This window comes from Euleptes europaea, chromosome 1 (assembly GCF_029931775.1).
Source record: "Euleptes europaea isolate rEulEur1 chromosome 1, rEulEur1.hap1, whole genome shotgun sequence".
Taxonomy (NCBI): Eukaryota; Metazoa; Chordata; class Lepidosauria; order Squamata; family Sphaerodactylidae; genus Euleptes; species Euleptes europaea.
The window spans coordinates 107,182,074-107,203,699 of record NC_079312.1 but is presented as its reverse complement, the minus strand read 5'-3'; the positions used below and the strand labels follow the sequence as shown (position 1 = coordinate 107,203,699).

General features: G+C 42.4%; 1 protein-coding gene across 1 annotated transcript in view; it reads right to left on the bottom strand.

Moving 5' to 3' along the window:
• The window catches only part of SLIT3 (slit guidance ligand 3), a 590,119-nt gene that overhangs the window by 552,491 nt on the left and 16,002 nt on the right, over positions 1-21,626 (bottom strand). Inside the window, exons 2-3 of the mRNA XM_056847932.1 lie at positions 7,269-7,340; positions 6,769-6,840 (exon numbers count right to left, since the gene is read on the bottom strand). Of these exons, the coding sequence (XP_056703910.1) occupies positions 6,769-6,840; positions 7,269-7,340 (144 nt within the window). The remainder of the gene's footprint in view (positions 1-6,768; positions 6,841-7,268; positions 7,341-21,626) is intronic.

The window sequence follows — 21,626 nt, the reverse complement described above, 5'->3', positions numbered from 1 at the left end:
GAAATTGGCCACTTTCACCAGTATACTGGAAGAACTATTATTCAGGAGAAAGGACACCATAGCAGAATCAGAGTCCTCCCTTGTTTGCCAATATGGAAGTTAAAAATTTGGATTGAGTTTCTGCATAGCACAGACAGTAAAATACCATGTGTGAGACAGTCTCAATACATCTTCTCCCACAGCAGCAGGTCCAAACAGAATAAGGTAGATTTTGAATTCTCCTATACAGAATTGCAGATGGCAAGACACTGACTCCCGAGAGGGAAAAGGCTCTGTGTGTTGCTGCAGGGCTTGCAGAGCAAAGAAATATTGGGCTAGTTGACCTCCTTCCAAAGAGATCCCCAGGCTAAGTGGGGGAGCAAGTTTTATTTGCAGCACTATTAAGATTTTGGTGTTCAGTCTCCAGAAGTCTATGTTTTATCATTTGGAATGCATCTGTGGCCAAGAGCATGAGAATCGAGAGATAGACCAACCGATCTAATTTTTTCTCTCAATATAAAATAGCCAATTAGAAAATTTAAAATCTGTAAGCATTTGGTAAGTAAGACTGGATGGGTCAGAATTATAATGTAGCCCAAAGCTAATATATTATTGGTATTACATTCGGATGAGTTTCTGCCGTTCTTTCATGCTAATGTAAAGGACCACCTCTTTGATGTTCATGCCCATTAAGCTTAGGAAAACCTCTCGATCAGATGCCAAGCTCATAACGTTCATTTCAACCATGTCCTTCTCAACCCTCAGGAAATTAGAATACTCCAATTATGCACCACTGGAACATCACTTCATTTGTATAAGTTCACTGACTGCCTAGTATATCATGCTTCTGCCTCCTCCATGTTATCTGACCCCCAAGCCAGAAGTGGCAGCAAACAAACTGGATTGTGTATGCACCAGTGCATAAATCTCCTGGAGTACAAATATTTATATTATCCATGTCACAGAACTAATACCAGTTTAAATATACAGTACCATATTAAATGTATTGTTTCAACAAAGTTACTTCTGTGTTTCCTCCAAAGCACTATTTCTCCATCCACTGTTCTAATCCTTGCTTTAGAAGCTCTGGAATTGTAGCTTTAAACCCTCTGGTCTATTTAAACATGACCCTTGCTTGTTGTTCCTGGAGTTCTTATGGGTCAGTGACCTACTATGCAAATGTTTTTGATGAAATCAGGATGGCTTATTATTCTATTAGTTAAAATAAGCTTCTGTGTTTTTCAGGCCTGTTCAGATGCACCCATGCAGACCAAAATAATTTCTCAGAATATGAGCTTTGTAGTCTTCCAAGCTGCCCTTTTCCTGAGTTTGGCTTCCTCCTGTGAAGACCTGTTGACAGAGCCACTAATGGCTTCCTTTGCATAAGAGGCGCCAACTTTTTAAGTGTTTAGGAAGCAGCAAAGTCCACTCTCATCAATGAAGAGAAAGATCAAAAAGGTTCCACATTGCAAAGTAGTTTGCAGTTAGTTATTGCTTACTGAGGACAGACATGCTATGATATGAATAGAGCTAGTATTGCTGTTCTGTCAATCATATCAGCATACCAATAGTTCTGTCCAAAGAGTGTGTTTCAATTCAGAAATCACAGAGTTACAAAAAATGGTAAAGAGTTACAAGTTCCATAGTGCTGAGTAGCTTGGATTCTCTATCATGCATACAGACTAACTTTCATACTAATAAACCACCGATCTAAGTTAAAGGCTGCAGTTGTTGATATTGGCTGGGAAGCCTCATTAGTAACAGCCTCAAATCTTCTAAAGCTAAGCAATGGATCCCCATCTTGGTTTCTCCTTTTGTTCCTCTGTCGTTTAGGCAACATTTATGTTCCTGGGAACAGAAAGTTATATTTTTTATAACCAAATGTTGTTAACCACAAAATAAGTCATTAAACAAGTTTAGAACATAAATTAAAAAGCAAAACATGCTAGTTCAATTGAGGTGCACGACTATACCTTCCAACTTGGCATCAGATATGTAATTTAAAGAAAATTTATGTGGTATTTCAAAAGAACTCCCACAGAGGAAGAAGAGATAGAATAATTAGTACTTAGTCCATCCAATATGATCCAAAAAAATTTAAGGTCACTATACTACAGTTCCTCCAACTGCAGTTACTCTTGGTCAACATTGTCCATTAGGACACTTAAACCTTAGAAGGGTGGTTATTTTCAAGCAGAAACCCAACATGACCTAAATGGAAATTAACATGAAACAGCTGAACTAACATTTATTTACTCCAATTCATCAATCTTGTTAGTGACTAAATGGGAAACTATTTGAAAAGAATTTTATACATTCCTTCTGAACAAGGAAAATATACTTTGATGTAGACCAAATCTATCTCCTTCCTTGTTTCACTATTCCCTCCTTTTTTACAGGAGAAGAGAAACACATAATAAAGGCACTGTCCATCTCTAGTAGAGTCCCCCCATACCGAGCAGTACGTACTTCCTCACTGCTAAAAACTGTTCAAGACAACCAACAGCATTGACCTGAAGCTTGTAAATCAGATGTCTAATAAGATCAATTTATGCCAGTGTGGTGTAATGATTAAAGTGCCAGACTAGGATCTGAGAGACCCCGATTCGAATCCCCACTCTGCCATGGAAACTTGCTGGATGATCCCCACACACACTCTCCCTGCCTGACCAACCTCACAAGGTTGTTCTCAGGAAAATGGAGAACAACACTGTAAGCTGCTTTGGGTCCCCATGGGGGACAAAAGCTGGACATAAATAAATTAAATAATACACTGGAGAATTGTACATGTTGGAACTTTTGCTCTGCCAGAAGAAGTGGAGGAGAGGAAAGGCTAGGCTCACCATCAGCTGGAGAGAAGCCTGGAAGCCACCCATGTGACTGAGGATGCTTTCACACATGCCAAATAATGCACTTTCAATCCACTTTCAACGCACTTTGGATCTGGATTTTACTGTGTGAAAGAGCAAAATCCACTTGTAAACAATTGTGAAAGTACACTGAAAGTGGATTGAAAGTGCATTATTTGGTATGTGTGAAAGCGCTGTGAGTTATGGGGCACACTTTTGCTTGGCCAGAAAGTGTGGAGGGGAAGAAAGGCCAGCCTTTCCATCAGCTATGGAAGGGTCTGGAAACAGCCTATGCAACTGAGCTGTCTGTATGCTTGGCCAGAAAGTGTGGAGGGGAAGAAAGGCCAGCCTCTCCATCAGCTATGGAAGGGTCTGGAAACCGCCTATGCAACTGAGTTGTCTCTCTTTCTTTATATTTTCTGGATCTGGATCGACCGGGCTGGTAGAGAGGCAAAGAGACAATCACAGAGGCTACGGTTGCCGTGACAACAAAGCCCTCCAAAGCTTGCAGATAGAGGTTGGTCAGGAAGATAGAGGTTGGCCAGAAGAAGACACCTCTGGTCGGCTGGCTTGCCTCTTTTTGAGGGGGGTGTCATGTTAAATTCAAAGTCATCTGGTTTTATGCATAGCCTTCTCTCTCTCTCTCTCTCTCTTTTTAGGGGGTCATCTTTGTTTCAACTAAATATGTCAACTCATTTTAGAGCGGCCAATACCACCACAGGCTGAACAGCAAGTCTCCTGTGGTGGAACCCTTTCCAAGGCCACATTTTATTTGCACTTAGTAATTCAACTACCCAAGTACCTTGCTGTCTGTTAAACCAAATCAATACATTATGGTTGAGGAACGTATGTGCATCCAAACGCTCAATCTAAGTTACAGTTTTTTAGGAAGTGTAAATCTTCAAAGCAAAGTCACTTGAAAGCTGTCAACAAGTGTGTTTTTGGCCTGAACACAATCTATAGACCTTTTCATATGTTAAGAATTTACACGCAAGAATCATAGCATGCAATAAATTTCAAAGGAAAATGTCCATATTTTTAGTCTGTAGTTTTAGCTCTACTTTGATGTCCTGGCAAGTGAAATACCATTTAAACAACATTCATTTGGCATTAAGGCTTTATGCCTTTGGAATAACCACAAATGAAGCAAGTATTATTTCCAATGGTATTTTATTGCATTATTAATGACTATTTGGCCAGAGAAAATCTAGCTGTCATAACAGCTGCTTTATTAGCACAGGCTAATAATATTTTTTCTGCTAATATAAGAGATCAAAATCCAAGCGTAATTAAACATTTTCAACAAGAGTAAAAAGGAAATTGTATGAATAAAATCCAGTTTTTAAAATTTGGCCTAGTGTTTAGAATTCAATTCATTGCAGCATGTATTAGTCAAACGAATTGCAATTCAACCTAGGACAGATTATGTCACACTTTCCACAACTTGGAAATACTTGAAGTGATGGAGAATTTTTGCTTCGAGCTCCTGCACATACAACCAGTCCACATGAAGCCGCCTTATACTGGATCAGACCCTCGGTCCATCAAAGTCAGTGCTGTCTACTCAGACCGGCAGAGTCTCTCCAGGATCTTGGGCAGAGGTCTTTCGCATCACCTACTTGCCTAGTCCCTTTAACTGGAGATGCCGGGGGTTGAACCCGGGACCTTCTGCATGCCAAGCAGAGGCTCTACCACTGAGCCACAGCCTCTTTCCTAGTTGTCCAGCCTTGGGCAACTGTGGTTTGTGGTCAGCAAGCCAAGCAAGCCCCTTGCAGGCCAACTAGTACTATCAGCCAGATGCTACACTGAATCCTGATTCCTTTTTCATCACTCATCACCTCTGAAACTTGTTCAATGGTTACTAGCGATCATCAAAAGCTAGTCCAATTAACAGGGCAGCATACAAGTGACTGGCTCCCTTTTCCATGAGCCATGGTAGGACATTTGGTGACTGAACTTCACAGCTGCCAAAGATGCTAATTGCTGTTTGAATGAAGTGCTAAGGAAGAAGAAGATCTATGTGAGAACCAGCAGATTAGCACAGCACAAGGGGGGGAGGCTTTGTCAAGAGACTTAAAAAGGCAGGTAAATAAGTTGACCCAGGAAAGCCTTCCTTGTCACCATATCAAGATGCAAAACATAATGCACAACTAATCTGATTAAAAACATAATCAGAGCCCGGTTTACATAGCTATTTTCCTGGTATTAAAGACAGATGCGAGGAACAATATCATTGGTCATTCGTTACACAGCACAAGGTTTCTGGTCATCAGATGCATTCCAGTGTATTTGCATCGATGTCTTTCCGTTCACAACCAGAAAGGTAAGGCAGATGGGGGACATGCTACAAAGAGATGCTAGTTTAAAACAAGATCCAATAAAAGACCGTTCAGTTCCCTCAGCGTCGGTGAGGGCCTTTACCATCTGTTGACAGTCAGAAAAAGTATGGTTAACATAAAATTTAATGCAAAATAAGCTGATAAAAACAGGAAGATACAGAGATATGGATGAACTAACTGAAAATTGTAATGGGTGAAATATGCAAAGTACCTATTCATTGATTTCATGTTGGATTCTTCCTTTGCAACAGTTGGCAGTCAAATTCAACCGCTCTGAGTGAATTAGTTACTCTTTTTTATTGGATCTGGTTTTAACCAGTCTTCCTTTACAGCGTAACTCCCTTCCCCCGGCTGCCCTTCAGTTGTGAATAGAAAAGTATGAACCTGATAGATGTACACTTCAATGTATTTGATAACACAACATGATGCTTCATGAAATCTTATAATGGAATACATTTTGTTAGCCTTTAACGTGACATACGGCTCCTGTTTTATTATTCTAACTCAGGAGCCATGACTTGAGATTTATGACAAATAAAACGCAGGGTGTTGGTCCGAAGCAAATCACTGTGGCAAAACAATATAGAAAGGAAAGAAAGAAGTTAGAGGGATAACACCTTAACGATGGCTGCATTCTAAGCCACAAGTTAAAACGAACAAACAAAAATCTGCCCTTGCAAGAAAATACAGGTTGACAGAACATTAGATAGAGCTCAAATAGAATAAGGACAAATCCCAGTGGGATGGAGGTGGGGAGGAAGCAATGATAGTTACAGTGCATTCCTAAGGAGAGTTACTCCAGTCTAAGCCCACTGAAATGAATGGGCTTAGACTGGAGTAACTCTCCTTAGGAATGCACCATTAGTAACTAGCTAGAGGATATAGGAATAAAGCAGAAAAATATATCTGGAAGGTAAGATACCTAGAAGGCAAGGCAATGATCATGGCTGAAGAGCTTGAACAGCAATTGCTTCTCATATATGAAGGCTTCCAGCCACAATTAATCTTTCAGTTTGCAACCTGTAGTCATCTACCTTGCCCGATTCCTTGGTTTCATCATCTAGACCTTCTGCTGATCTTTATTCTGCAAAGGGGCCTTGCATCCTGTTTTCATGACACAGTTAAGAAGCTAGGGAGAAATTAATAACTAATAAAAACTTTCTCACACTTCATGGTGAAAAAGTTGCTGGGGTCAGACAGGAAAACCAAAGTACCGGTACATCTTTGTTTACCATGTGCTAGTTCTTGTAACATGAGGGCTCTCCAAAGTTCCCAAAGAGATCTGAGCCTCCCTGCTTCTGAGGAGGTTTCAAAACCATAAATAAAAAGAAATCATAGCTTGGGAATAAGTTATGGATCCAAGAGGCTTTTTTTTAACATAAAACAGAAATCACAAAACTGTGCTGGGTCAGTACTTGAATTCACATGACCTCCAGCTGAAGCCCACTTTTCAAAAGCTTTCCCAAGACACAGCCAGCTGCCAAATATAACTGCCATCCTGCCATTTCACCATACCCCCTCCTCACAATCACTTCGAGATAGCTTCATTAAAAAAAAAACAAAAAACTAGGGAAACTGGTTTATCCCAAGAGAATACTTACAGCCGTTCAAGTTGCTTTAGATCTTGAAATGCTCCACGTTCTATCACGCTAACTTGATTTTCTTCCAAATGCCTATGAAAAAGACAATTGGTATAATATATGTGCAGCAATGCTCAGATTCAGTATAAGGCAGCTTCTTGTGTTCATACCTACCAACCAACTGCAGGAGAAGGGCTGAAAAGCATGTTAGTGGTACATTGTATTTGGCCTAAGGGACTGTACAAACACCTTCACAGAAAAGCTGAGTATTGAGGAAGGACTTGAAGGAAGTGGCAGGGGGCATCGTACAGTTGTTTGGGGAGACAGATTCTAGAAGATATGATCAAATAGTATCACGCCAATTTGAAAAATATACCTTTCAAGTAAAGATACAATAGGTATACATGCCACATAGCTTGACATCTGCTGGAAGCATACGGGACACAGTAAAATGCTTTGCTAATGGCAGTTATTGGAAACCAACAGAACAGGAATAATGGTACAGGGCAAATTATACTCACAAAACACGAAGATTCTTAAGCCCAGCAAAATCCACCTTTGTAATCCTTGTAATGTTGTTTCTGTCTAAGTCTCTGCAAAGGAAAAAGCAAATTAATGTTTGAGATAGCACTTGCCAGGCTTCTCAGCTTTTCAAGAGATAATTTAAGAACATCACTTTTCTGTACAAAACAGAATATTGCCCTTTTTTTGTAGAGGATCCATAGAGGAACTTAAGCCAGGGCTAAATTTATTCCTACCAGCAAAACTGTTTAACATTTTTTATAACAATTGGTGTGTCAATCAGACAAGACTAAATGGATCCTGATTAATGACACTAGCATGCTGGAGGCGGTACCACAACTAGAGCTACCCTGCACTTTCCTTTTTTGCAATAACACAGCCAGCTCTGTCAATCTTTCCCTTAACAATTATAAATGGATTATTCTGCTGTTGGTATTTTAAATTAAGGTCATTATCTGTACAAACCTTAGGAAATGACACAAGTGGAGGAGGAAGGGGACAACTGTTACAGAACTGGGCCAAAACAGAATGTTATAGTCACACAAAACTAGCTCCAGTTCTTTGCATTCTACAGAGAAGAGCCTTAAGGAGCCGAAGAAAAATCAAGCAGTTTCCATCTAGACATTAGGAAGAATGTTCTAACAGTTAGAGGCGGTTCCTCAGTGGAACAGGCTTCCTTGGGAGGTGGTAAGCTCTCCTTCCCTGGAGGTTTTTAAGAAGAGGTTAGATGGCCATCTGTCAGCAATGCTGATTCTATGACCTTAAGCAGATGATGAGAGGGAGGTCATATTGGCCATTTTCTGGGCATGGAGTAGGGGTCACTGGGGGTGGGGGGAAAGGTAGTTGTGAATTTCCTGCATTGTGCAGGGGGTTGGATTAGATGACCCTGGTGGTCCCCTCCAACTCCATGATTCTATGCCTCCTTACTAAGATATCCATGGGAAGAAGGTATATATCAGGGTGAGGAGATAGGCTTCCAAGCCTCGCATTGTGATGGAAGGTCTCCCACTGGCATCCATTGTTGCCTTCCACCCTACCACATGGCAGTGCCAGGAAAAAAACATAACAAAACAAAAAACCCTCAGTGTCATCTGTGCTGTGACATCACTTCCAGAGAAAACCCAGAAGTTATGTCAATTAACTCTAGGTATTGCCCTATGGTTTTACCTTTGTCACTTGTTACATCTCTTTCCCCCAGAAATTCTGCCCTGTCAGTCCACCAAAACAGCTTCCTGACTCCATAGGCCATAATCTTCCTGCATTCCCAAGTCTTCCCTCAGAAAACCCTTTTATATAATTCTTGAAAATTTCCAGCATAGTCTAAGCACAGGTGGCGGTAATAATAGGGGGCCTCACCAGGTCTGGCCCAACACAGTGTACGATAGTACAACAGGAAGCTACCTGGAACCGCAACATCTTCATGCTAAACTAGATAATCCTGTAGAGTACACAGAGTTTCCCCCACCTTATCCCAGCTAGAGTTGCCAACCTCCAGGTACTAGCTGGAGATCTCCTGCTATTACAACTGATCTCCAGCCAATAGAGATCAGTTCACCTGGAGAAAATGGCCGCTTTGGCAATTGGAGTCTATGGCACTGAAGTCCCTCCCCAAACCCCACCCTCCTCAGGCTTCCCCCTAAAAAAAAAATATCCAGGTATTTCCCAGCCCGGAGCTGGCAACCCTAACCCCTGCTAAGGTTGCCAGATCCCCCCTCACCACCAGCAGGGGATGGAAGGGTAAGGTTGCGAGATCCAGGTAGAGCCTGTGGAGGCTAGGGGCCTAGGTGGGGTACAATGCCAAATACTCCACCCTCCAAAGCATCCATTTTCTCCAGGGGAACTGATCACTGTAGTCTGGAGATAAGCTGTAATTCCGGGGGGGGGGGGGTCCCCAGGTCCCACCTGGAGGCTGGCATCCCTGTCCCAGACTGTTGAGAAACATGGTCTGAGGTGAAAGAACAATGCTCTCTCCAATGTCCTAGGTTTTCCAGATCATAACCTATTTCATTCCACACAAATACTCTCACTTGTATGAAACACAGAAAAAGGGGTGCAACTGAAAAAACCATCACAAATTCTCCTTATAGCTGCCAGTTAACCATTGTAGCTTGCTGTTTTTGGCCTCCTTAAATAAACTATTATCTCCAGTAGACTCAACCCTCAAGATAGTGTAGTGGTTACGAGCAGTGGACTCTAATCTGGAGAACCAGGTTTGATTCCCCACTCCTCCACATAAGCGGCAGACTCTAATCTGGTGAACCGGATTGGTTTCCCCACTCCGACACATGAAGCCAGCTGGGTGACCTTGGGCAAGTCACAGCTCTCTAAGAGCTCTCTCAGCCTCACCTACCTCACAAGGTGTCTGTTGTGGGGAGGGGAGGGGAAGGAGATTGTAAACTGGTTTGATTCTCCTAAAAAGGTAGATAAAATTGGCATATTAAAAAAAAAAACTCTTCTTCTTTCCCTCTCGGTTCGATTCACAATATCTCCCAACTCAGGCCCCCGGATCCCCTAAGCCTCTACACATTTAGTCACCCTTTCCAGATTAAAAAAAATAGCCCTCCCTAATCAAATAACACTGCTGTTGCAGAATATTGACCGTCTACACTTGATTTACTACCTGCGGTTCTAGTGCAGGAAGAAGGTCCTTTGAAAGACCCAAAAGGGGAAAAGAACGGCCACCAGAAATACAAGTACAGACACAGATGTTTTGATTACACATTTATTTTACACATGCAGCCACTTTGTTCCTAAGGAACTCAGAGCAGCTTACATATGGCTCCTAGACTGTCTCCTATCCAGGCCGGGCCCACTTCGCTTCAGTGGCAGAAACGGTCCATATTCTTTGATTGCGATATGTCAGTCACAAGGTCTAACTGGTCACTCTGGCACTTTCCTCACGATGACATAAATGGGCTCACGTATAAACAGCTTGGGTCTCCATCACTTGACAACCCCCTATCTGGGCCTTCTCAGAAAAAACTTTGTAACCAAAGGCCTAGAGAAATGCTCAGCACTGCCCTCCGCTGGCTACAGTCCTCTCAACAACATGGACCTCATCGCCTCACAGATTTTAAAGGTGAATCTGCCGTAGAACAGAATCACTAATGTGACCTTTCTCATTTGGTATACCTTGGGGGGTGTTAAAATTAGAATTGCAGCCCTAACTGCCCATACAGGGCTGCCTTTTGTTGGAAACACCCTGTATTGTCACATCTGCAGAGAGTAAAACATGGCCACAGGACCGCACAGCATGAAGCCAGCCTATTTTCCACGAAATGGTAATATATGCTATTACACACAGTGTTACCGAGCAATCATATTTTATTTTCTGTGAAATACGAATACTCCCTTTAGAGGTGTATTTTTTTAAAAAACCATTCTCCATTTTAGTGTAAAGTTTGATTTTCTTGTTTGCAAGTAGCAGACGCAAAGGCAGCTTGAGAAGCACCGAGCGAGCTGTGCAATAAGAGCAAAGGAAAGCTGCAGCAATCGGCTCACTGATGTAGGCAGCATGGCAAACGGGCAGTTCTGAAAAACGAGCATCGCTCAGTAAAGAATACATCCGACAGAAACTTCAGAAGGAAAGATTCCTTTCTAGAGGAAAAGCTAACATTCTAAGCATTGTTCTACTGTTTCTATTTAGTTGTGAGCTGCCTCAAGGCAGCATACTGATTTTCTAAATAAATGAGTAAACAAAGAAATATGGGTCCCACACCTAGGTTTGGCAGTTAACACCCCATAAATAGATCATGTTAGTCTGTCTGTAGCAGTAGAAAACAGCAAGAGTCCGGTAGCGCCTTAAAGGCTACCACAATTTCTGGCAGGGTAGGAGCTTTCGTGAGTCACAGTTCACTTCTTCAGAGAGAGCTAGAACACGAGTCCATCTGTCCTTGAGTAGAGAAGAGTGAATTCAGACACCCAGGACCTTCAGTTGCCAAATGAAGAGTAGCAGTTCTCTTACAAAGGGATTGCAAAGGGAGATTAGAGAGACTGCTGAATTTCAACTAATAATTAAGCTCAAAACAATGCATTCTCCTGGACTGAATAGAGACCTAAGATTCCTGTCTCATTACCAATGCTGATTTCTCTAAGCCTACTACCCCTCTGCATATCACACCTAATCCATCTCGCCTGCTATTGTCATTTACCTGCTATTGCCATTGGGTGTCTGAATTCACTCTCCTCTACTTAAGGACAGATGGACTTACATTTTAGCTGTATCTGAAGAAGTGAGCTGTTACTCATGAACGCCAGAAACTTTTGTTAGTTTTTAAAGTGCTACTGGACTCTAGCTCTTTTCTACTACCCCATAAATATCACAGTGTGACAAGCATTTTACAATGTCTTGCACATTTGTACAGGAGTCGGGTGCAAGCCTAGGCAGAGTTATGTCCTTCTAAGCCAACTGACATAAATAAATTTAAAAGATTTTAATTCTGTTTACAATTGCAATATTAGACTACAATCCTACACAGAGCTCTTGCGATCTAAACCTATTGACAGAGATGATCTGCGACAGTGGTAACACTGAAGAGCACAGCACTGTCAAATGTTAAGCAATAACATCAGACAGCATAGACCAAGTGTACACATCTCGTTGTTTCCCTCTCATGGTTACATTTGTGAGAAACATATGGGAAGAAACTAAAAGCAAACACAGTTGCCCCCCAAACACCTGCAAAAATCATGTAAAGATGCAAGGCCAAGGATGATACCAAGATGTTAACACAAATACAAGAATTGTATTTGATAGCAAAAGAGTTTTTAAAGTATTAGAAACAATACACAGTAACAATGAGAAGAACTACAAACACTGCAGCTAGTGTAGAATAAAAAAAAAAAAACCAACAGTGATGAAGTGTGAGTTGGTGATGTTACTTATCATAATGTGTGTTTAGTAGTAGAAGGGAAATTTCTTTCCCAAGGCCAAAGTCCTAATGATGAATATATTGAATTAAACGTGTGTCAGGCTAAGAAAACAAGAGATACACATTTAAGCATAAACATTGCCTGATTGAATCCCATAGTGATAAAACTGTCCCTCGCAACTGCTCACGAAAATAACCCACAGGTGGTACTAAGCTAGTCTGTCTGTTATCTTTTCAAGGATATGAAAAAGTTGTAGTTTGTTTATTTTAAAGCTAAGTGATTAAGAAGAGATATTCTGCAGTTGTAGAATGTGACCATTACCACAGCTCCATCAGATAACTTTGATTTACCTGGCAGGCAACCTTCCAATGCCAACTCAGTATTGTATGAGTAAGTACTTGGTCATAACAGTGCACAACTTGAATAGCTAATGCTGAGGACTTGAGACTGGATCTAACCAGCTTTCCCACTGGTGAAAAAGGGGGGATGGGGTCCCCACTGGCCATCTAGAAAGCTACGCTGGGGGTCATGGGACCAGCATGGACAAAAGATGGGGAAATTAGGTGAAGATTAAGTAAAAAAAGCTGGCTAGATCCAACCCATGGTTCACATGGAACCTAAAGCAAAATTTATTTTCAAGAAGCACAAAGTATATGTATATGATGGTGTGTATATGATGAGAAGTATGAAGACATCTGTTTCCATCCTCAGTCACTTGGACCAAAGCATCTCGTAATTTTTCCTCAAACTGTACTGTACATAATGGCTCACTAATCATTTTTTACATATATGGGGTTACTGTTGCCCTATCTATAGTAACATGAGCTATAGCCAACAAAACCATCCTCAGATGGCTAATTAAAACAGAAATTAGGATTTTGCACCCAGCACCTATCAACTAAGAAGGATCACACGGTTTCAAAAACTGGGTGACCCATGGCCCCAAAATCCATTAAATGAAATGGGTCATGCAACATTTACTATCTATGTTAGCTCTTTCTGATAATTCTCCTCTATTATACCCCTTTTCTATATTAAGTAAGCCCAAACAACACTAGTACTAAACTACTACTTCACCGTTTTTGAATTTTGTGTGTTCCCTTCTAGTTTAATTTAGTCCTGATCAGTTTTACTTTGGGTGCTACTAAATGTTTGCTTCACACAAATTCCTTTATACAGTGCCCTTACTACCCAAACACACATCCAAAGAATGGAAACCCTGATAATCAGCATTTTCCAAAACTGAAATAAGCCCAGCAATAACCAGAGATCCTTTTCTCAGAGCACGATACGTTTTACCACAGTAATTAGATCTGGAATACAATGTTGACAATGCATTGAAGCGTTGAGCTGATAGGATAAACACAGCAGTTTTACATGCACACTCTTGGGTTTTCTGCCTGTTCCAAAATATCGCTATTAGCTGTTGACTCAAGCTACCACAAGAGGCTTCAGTGCTTGTCTTTGATCATACACTCCGATTTACTTTTGTTTAGTATTTTACAAGGCAATCCTATGCAGAGTCACTCAAGTCTAATCCTAATGAAATCAATGGACTTAGACTAGGGTTGCCAACCTCGAGGTATTAGCTGGAGATCTCCTGCTATTACAGCTGCTCTCCAGCCGATAGAGATCAGCATCTGGAGAAAATGGCTGCTTTGGCAATTGGATTCTATGGCATTAAAGTCCCTCCCCTCCCCAAACCCCGCCCTCCTCAGGCTCGACCCCTAAAACCTCCCACTGGCAGTGAAGAGGGACCTGGCAACCCTAACTTAGACTGGCGTGACTCTGCATACAATGGCACAATTAATGGCACACTTCGCTCTCTTGACAGGGTTTCCAGACCACCTGCCCTGCTATTTTTTTGCCCCCAGATACCAAGGTGAGAGGGGGGGGAAGACAACCCCAAGTTACAGTACATGTAGCAACATGTTCTGAAGAGTGAACTTCTGAAGTACTGAAGAGTGAGAGCTATTGCTGTCCTTTGGCAATTAGTATACATTTTTACTGTAGAAAGAAGCAGGAGGTTGCAAGGCTGTTCCTGGGATGTATGGCAGCTTTGCAAAAAGCTGGCATTCTTTGTCAGAGAAAGATGTTCCTTTCCTGAAAATGAAATCGCTAGCACATCTCTAGAAAGCACACAACCCCCCCCCCCATTTTCATTTTGGCTAAATTAATTCCACCACCAGTAACCTTCTCTCGCTGTCTGATCTCGCAAGATTTATAACACCTATAGTTTACATTACAATTAGCACAGACATTTTTTTATTTCTTCAGGGAGGTTCAAACTATTTCAGGGTGTTCCCCAATGGCAGCTAGAAAACTGAACTTACAGCACTGGGCCACAACTATAATTTTGTGGGTTTTTTAAAATATATATATTTTTTGCAAACAAAAAAAGTTGGCTACTTTCAATGGGGTTTTATTTTCACATGGAACATTGTGCAGCCAGGCCAAGGAGAAGTTCTTGAACATAGGTATACACGCAATTGTGGATGGGGGTGGCGAGAGAAAACAATAATGGAATGCAATGATTTCACATAGAACTATAAACACAGACTACAATGGCAGGGAATGCCTACTTTATATAAACACCAATCAAGTTAGTTCAGAGCTAAGCTGTTACTTTGTAGAAAGCTTTGCCCATAAGCACCCATAGCCATTTAATATGAAGCATATTTTGTTAAAACGTAGGAGGATTTAAAAAAAATCATTATAACTTTCTACAAAAAGGAATGTTACAAGCATACAGGCCAGTCCTGATACAAAAACAAATTCGAATTGCTTAACCACTCTCTCTCTCTCTCTCTGCAAGACTCATTACATTAACGTCTGCCAGTCACTGGAATATTGCTGCACTACAATCCTATGCAGAGCTGCTTCAGGCTAAGCAAGTTGCCACCTTAGGGTTGCCAGGTCTCTCTTCACCACCGGCGGGAGGTTTTTGGGGCAGAGCCTGAGGAGGACGGTGTTTGGGGAAGAGAGGGACTTCAATGCCATAGAGTCCAATTGCCAAAGCGGCCATTTTCTCCAGGGGAACTGATCTCTATTGGCTGGAGATCAGTTGGAATAGCAGGAGATCTCCAGCTAGTACCTAGAGGTTGGCAACCCTATACCACCTTCAAAGTTGGGTCTGGAGTTCTCCTGGAATTACAACTAATCTCCAAACTACAGAGATCAGTTCCCCTGAGGAAATGGCAGCTTCAGATGCCAAATTCCACCGAGCTCCCTTCCTTTCCCAAATTCCACTCCCCCCCACCGGGGCACTGCCCATAAACCTCCTGGAATTCCCCAAGCCAAACTTGGCAACCCTCAGTCTAAACACGCTGAAACCATGGGCTTGGATGGGATTAACTCTGCTCAGGATTTCATTGTAACAGAGTAGTCCTACGCAAAATCCTACTGAAACCTGCTCAGTAGAGCTTACTCCCAAGACAGTGTTGTTAGGATGGCACTATTAAGTTTCCTATTTCAACACTGCCCTGACCTGGATGGCCCAGGCTAGCCTGATCTCGTCAGATCTCAGAAGCTAAACAGGGTCAGCCGTGGTTAGTATTTGGATGGGAGACCACCAAGGAAGTCCAGGGTTGCTGTGCAAAGGAAGGCACTGGCAAACCACCTCTGTTAGTCTCTTGCCATGAAAACCCCAAAAGGGGTCGCCGTAAGTCGGCTGTGACTTGAAGGCACTTTACACACACACACACACACACACATTTCAACACCAGTTAATGGAGGCTCAAGGAGTGGGATAATGTGGGGAATTTAATACTACCAAAAAAAAGCACATTTCATTTGTCATTCTTTATCTGTTACTGAACAATTCAAAAGGTTTTATCCCACTCATTACCTCCTATTGTTTTAACAAGACACATTTCAAAATTGCCAGTTTTATCCTATTTCAATTCTTATGGCATAATTTGTTTCTCCTTTTTTAAAAAGCTTTTTAAAAAGCTCTTGCTCTGATTTTCAGATGAATGACAAATTGCATGGTTTCTACAAGACAGAGAGCCTTTCTCACTGGCCAGGTGAATACTTGGGACACCATGGTCTCCAGATGCCAGGGCCAATATCAGGCCAACTTATACTATTATACTATGTATTCTACAAAACACATAAACACATATAAACACAAAAACAGGGGTGGGAAGGGCTGATAAGAGTTAGTGAAAATGTTGGGAGAGAGCTACCCATCCCTATTTACCTACCCTGGTCTGTGTGGTGCATATAGGGTTGCCAGCCTACAGGTAGTAGCTGGAGATCTCCCGGTATTACAACTGATCTCCAGGCGACAGAGATCAGTTCCCCGGGAGAAAACGGCCACTTTGGAATTGTGTAAAAAATCTGTTCAACCCTTCATAGGGTTGCACAGGAGATACGTCACCTAAAAGGTTGGTGTATCTCTCAAAAATAAAAAGGGGCGTTCTGGGCCCAAAAGGGCTTTGGAGGCCGTCTAAAGGCGGCTCCTCCCCCAGCTCGGCGTTGAAGGCCCGGGAACGCCTCCTGGGAAGCCGGCACTGGCTTTGACGCTGGTGGGACGCCGGTGGAAGGCCCTCTTGGCATCCCAGGGTGGCGCTGCCATGGCAGCGCCCGGCAACCAGCATCCGGGCTTTCCCACCGGCATTTGGGCCACTAACGCTGGTGTAAGTGGCTCAGATGCCGGCGGGGGCTCCCGAATGCCAGCGCAGCGCCTTCCTAGCCTCCTAAGGGCTTTCACCCTTCAGGCTCAGGAATGCGCTCTAAGACATCTACACATTTAAGTTACATGAACATGCCAAAATAATGCAATTTTATGCTGAGAAATGCTCAGAATGCTGATAAAGTTATGAATATATAATTTATGTTATTAGAGTAGCAGAATAAGGTCCGGGTTGATAAGAAAATACTGCATTTGTTCCGGTTTTTCTGTGTTATCCTGAAGAGAAAACTGAAAAACAAAACTCCCCTCCCCACATGGCATCAGCATTTCCAGAAAATTCACATTTCTGCCCGTGTCTACTAGTTCCAACACTCTATCTACAATTACATAACAGTGGCTTGTGTATTCTCCTTTTCTAACAGCTTCAGTTCTGAGCTACACAACCCTGCCATAAACTGCTTTTTTATGACACTGAACCCGATCCAATTATTTTCAGCAGAAAGCAGTCCACGCGCTTGCTCAGCAGCCTTCTGCCCAACTAGTTTAAGCGTTTTATCTTCTCAGCTACCATTAGAGAAACTCTGCAACATTTCTCTTTCAAAGAGAACAGCACCAAAACATTATCAAAAATATCAGCCTGAAGATATTTACCAAACAAAATAAAATCGAGTTTATCTGATGGGCTGCAAAACACTGCACTCAAGCGAGCTACGCATTACTACTGCTCTTTATCATGAGCCAGAATTTTGTTTGTAGAACCACAATATCAGACTATGGGTCTACTCTTAGAAATCTTATAATTTTAATCCTTGGCATACTGTCCAACATCCTGCAATATCCTGTGTCTGACAATCAATTTGACTATGTTAACAAGACTTCTGCTCAGGAAGAATTCCTGCACCTTTTCCTTGGCTGGATCATTTCCCCCATTCATGATAAAAAGCGGGTTCTGCCCTGCATAAAGCTCCCTTTTTAATTTCAAGACCCTTGCCTTTCAGGAACCAAGCTGCTGCCTTTGCCATGTCATAGGGTTCCTATGCTTTCAGCCTGCATAATATAGGGTAATTTGCCAAGTTGATGTGTGGCAATCGAACATGTTTCGCCTGGAAAAACAGCAAACAAAAAATAGAAGTAAATACTTTTACTTCTATCATTGCAGACAGTTGTATGATCAACACCAGTTTCTATTTTTAAAGTCTCCTTTATCATTCAGTACTTTCACTGTTACTACTAGTCATTACTAAGGTGACAGTGAAAAAAAACAACTCCCAGCTTCCCGACGGTCTGAGCATTCCAGACACTGATTTTCCAATCTCCTAAGAAGATTTAGCAAGGGAACTGCTGAAGAAAGAGGATTGTAGATTAGGAAAAGTTTCTTAATTAAGGTCAGCAGTTTGTTGACTTCTAAATTGCCCTAATAAGAACCAGAGCTGTCATTGTGTTTGCCAGGAGAACATGAGGACACTTTTCAGCTCCCACCCATCCATCCAGATGCATTCTCATGTTAATATTTTCCCATTTGGTTTTTTTTTAATCCCCACTTGTACTTATTTTATTATGTTGGTGTTTCAACATATTTGTGCCATTAAGCCATATTAAGCGTTCTGCTTTCAACCATTCTTTCTGAGGGCTTGGCAATGGGTAACAGCATCTCTTTTGTTCCAACCTTTCTAATCACTTGATAGCTATTTCCTGAAACTTCCATGGTGGCCCTATCTCCTGTCATTCAAGACTGAACTTTTTTTTTTAAGTGCATTATATTTTATTCCGAGGTGAGTCAATGGTTTGGGATACAAAATCCTGAAGAACACCAACACCACACTACCAACTGCAGCAATGTTTTATATGTTGCCCTGGGAGAGTGTCTCGAGCTTTATTTTGCTTTTAAACTCAAGTTTCTAGAAAGCTGATAGTTCCATCTGGGAGCTTGAGGCAGTCAGAACCCTGGCAGCGGACACCAGTTGATTTCAAAGACCTCCACGGGGATGGCAAAATGCCTAGTTTTGAAAGGAAGTTTACATGAGATGTGTGCCGTGGAACCAGTGGCATCAACACCAGCCGCCAATCTGGGGTCCTGTTGTTTTCAATCAAATAAAGCAAGTTTCTGAACTCAAAAACCTGTATTATTTTTGGCATTGTTGTCCAGCAAATCAACAAACATATTTGAAGGTTCGGTCAGCTAGGATAGCCAAGATGCAATCCAGAGATTCACCCCCATACCTTTACATTTTCTGCAGAGTTGGGATGGTGGTGGTGGTGGAAAGTGGTGTCTTAGTTGCAGCCAACGTATGACAACCCTGTACAGCAGGGGTCCCCAACCTGTTTGAGCCTGCAGGCACCTTTCTGACACAGCATGGTAGACGCAGCCACAAACTGGCTGTCACAGGAGGCAGAGCCAGCTAGCGAGCAGAGGTAGGATTGCCAGGGCCCTCCTCACCACCAGCAGGTTTTTGGGGTAAAGCCTGAAGAGGGCGGGGTTTGGGGAGGGGAGGGACTTCAATGCCATAGAATCCAACTGCCAAAGTGGCCATTTTCTCCAGGTGAATTAATCTCTATCGGCTAGAGATCAGTTGTAATAGCAGGAGATCTCCAGCTAGTACCTGGAGGCTGGCAACCCTAAGTGGCAGCCATAGCTTACTTTCGCTCATACTATGAAGGTCCTTGAGCTGTGTTGGCAGCTGCTGCTGAACAAACATTTTTTTAATCTGCCCAGAGAATCAAAAGTCCAGTGCCTCATCAGAAGCAACACTGGGCATTAGCCCCACCTGGTCCCATCCACTTTCTACGAATCAAATGTCTAGTGCCTCGTCAGAAGCCACATTGGGCATTAGCCCCACCTGGTCCCAATTCACTTTCTAGAAACAGTTGGTGGGCACCAGAAAAGGTGTCAGTGGGCACTATGGCGCTCACAGGCACCATGTTGGGGACCCTAGCCCTATGGTTTTCAAAGCAAGAGACATTCCTAGGTGGTTTGCCATTGCCTGCCTCTGTGTAGCAGTCCTGGACTTCCCTGGTGGCCTCCCATCCAAATACTATCCAGGGCCGACTCTGCTTAGCTTCTGAGATCTGACAAGATTGGGCTAGCCTGGGCCATCCAGGTCAAGAGTAGCAGAGCTGGGATACAGGATAGTAATACCCCCTTTGCCTGCCTCCTACTGAAAACAGGGCTCCACTGAGGCTGCTCAGCTGATGAGAAAACAGCAGACGAGAGAAAAATACTTGGAAGAAGCCACAGCTAACTCATACCCCCAGTTCTGCAGGAAGCTTAAATACAAAGGGGGGGGGATCTCCAGATTGCAATCTGGAAATCCTATACTCAGTATAAAAATTCCAAATCCCTTTATCAAGGATCTCTTTAGCAAGTAGTGAACACCCTTCCTCTTGACCATCTGTAGTAAAGGAATGTCCAGTGTTCTCTAGAAATGCATCTGGACATCTATGGCATCTGACTATGATTTTCAAAAGTGCCAAATTAATCCTTAGACTAGAAACATTAGCGTAATATGTCCATGTTAGAACAGAAGTGTTACGGTAGCTTACTTGTATATGAATGACAATCTAAAACTACCAGCGGCATGGCATTAAATTTCCAACATTCTAATTGATTGTCCCATTTGGGCAAAGATAAAATCATCAGCTTTAAGTTCTTCAATGGATACCCAAGGGCTAGACCTGTACTGTCAGGACGAAGCTATTAGCTTGCTTACAGAGGCAGCTTGTCAAATAAAAAAACAAAACAAACCCGATTGTGAAAAGGAATTATATAATCTTTACATGGCAAAAAGAGAGGATCAAGAAACAAGATCTGGGACCGGTCTGCCAACTTGGCTATTCACGCTACCAGAGATCAGGATGTTACAACCACTTTGATGATGCAGTAGAAAACTGTGGCGGATTTTCATACGTGGAGGAAAGATTTCAAGGGTTTGAGTTGCTGAAGTGAAAAAGAAAACCCACAATTAACTACCCTGTCTTAGTTCTTTTCCCACGTGGTAGGCTATACCACAGCCACAGAGGAAGTAACCCTTGGCATTAATTGTGTCAACAAATGCTTCAGTTTACAGCCCTGACCAGATTTCTCTTTAAACCAATCATTTTTCCTCTATGCTAACCAACAACCAGAAAGCGAATCTAATTCTGCTTAAAACTAAATTTGTTGCCATATAAATGGGTCCAATGTAACTGGTCCTGTTATGCAACTGAAGAAACCTCTTCCAGCAGGTTTCTCGTTTTTGTTTTCCCCCCCATCATTCATCTATGTTCTTCATGAGACAGGATGTGGGAAACGTATCGACTCCGGTCTTACTTATTTTTGGTCCTTCTCATTTGCAGTGAAAAATAACATAGAAATAGCATGCACTGAAAGGTTAGGACAGATTGACAAGCTGTCTTTTGAATGAACGAGCATGTGTGATCAAGCCCCTGGAAGTGATCAGTCTCAATAACAAGGGAAGAGGTGTCCATCTTCCGGCCAAGTCAGTACAAAGAGAAAGGATCATGCTCCTCTCCAGTCTTACCCCTTGCAACTCCTGCTCGTAACCAGCAAAACTACAAGGGAAGGGGAAAATCAGCACCCAGTCCCCACAAACTAGATGCTCAGTCCCTCTAGGGTTATCAACTCTGGAAATTCCTGGCAATTCAAGGGTGATATCTAAGGTTGTCACCCTCCAGACTACATAAATCAGTCCTGCTGAAGAAGATGGCTCATTTGGAGTTAAGGTTGCCAGGTCCCTCTTCGCCACCAGCGGGAGGATTTTGGGGTGAAGCCTGAAGAGGACAGGGTTTGGGGAGAGGAGGGACTTCAATGCCATAGAGTCCAATTGCCAAAGCGGCCATTTTCTCCAGGTGA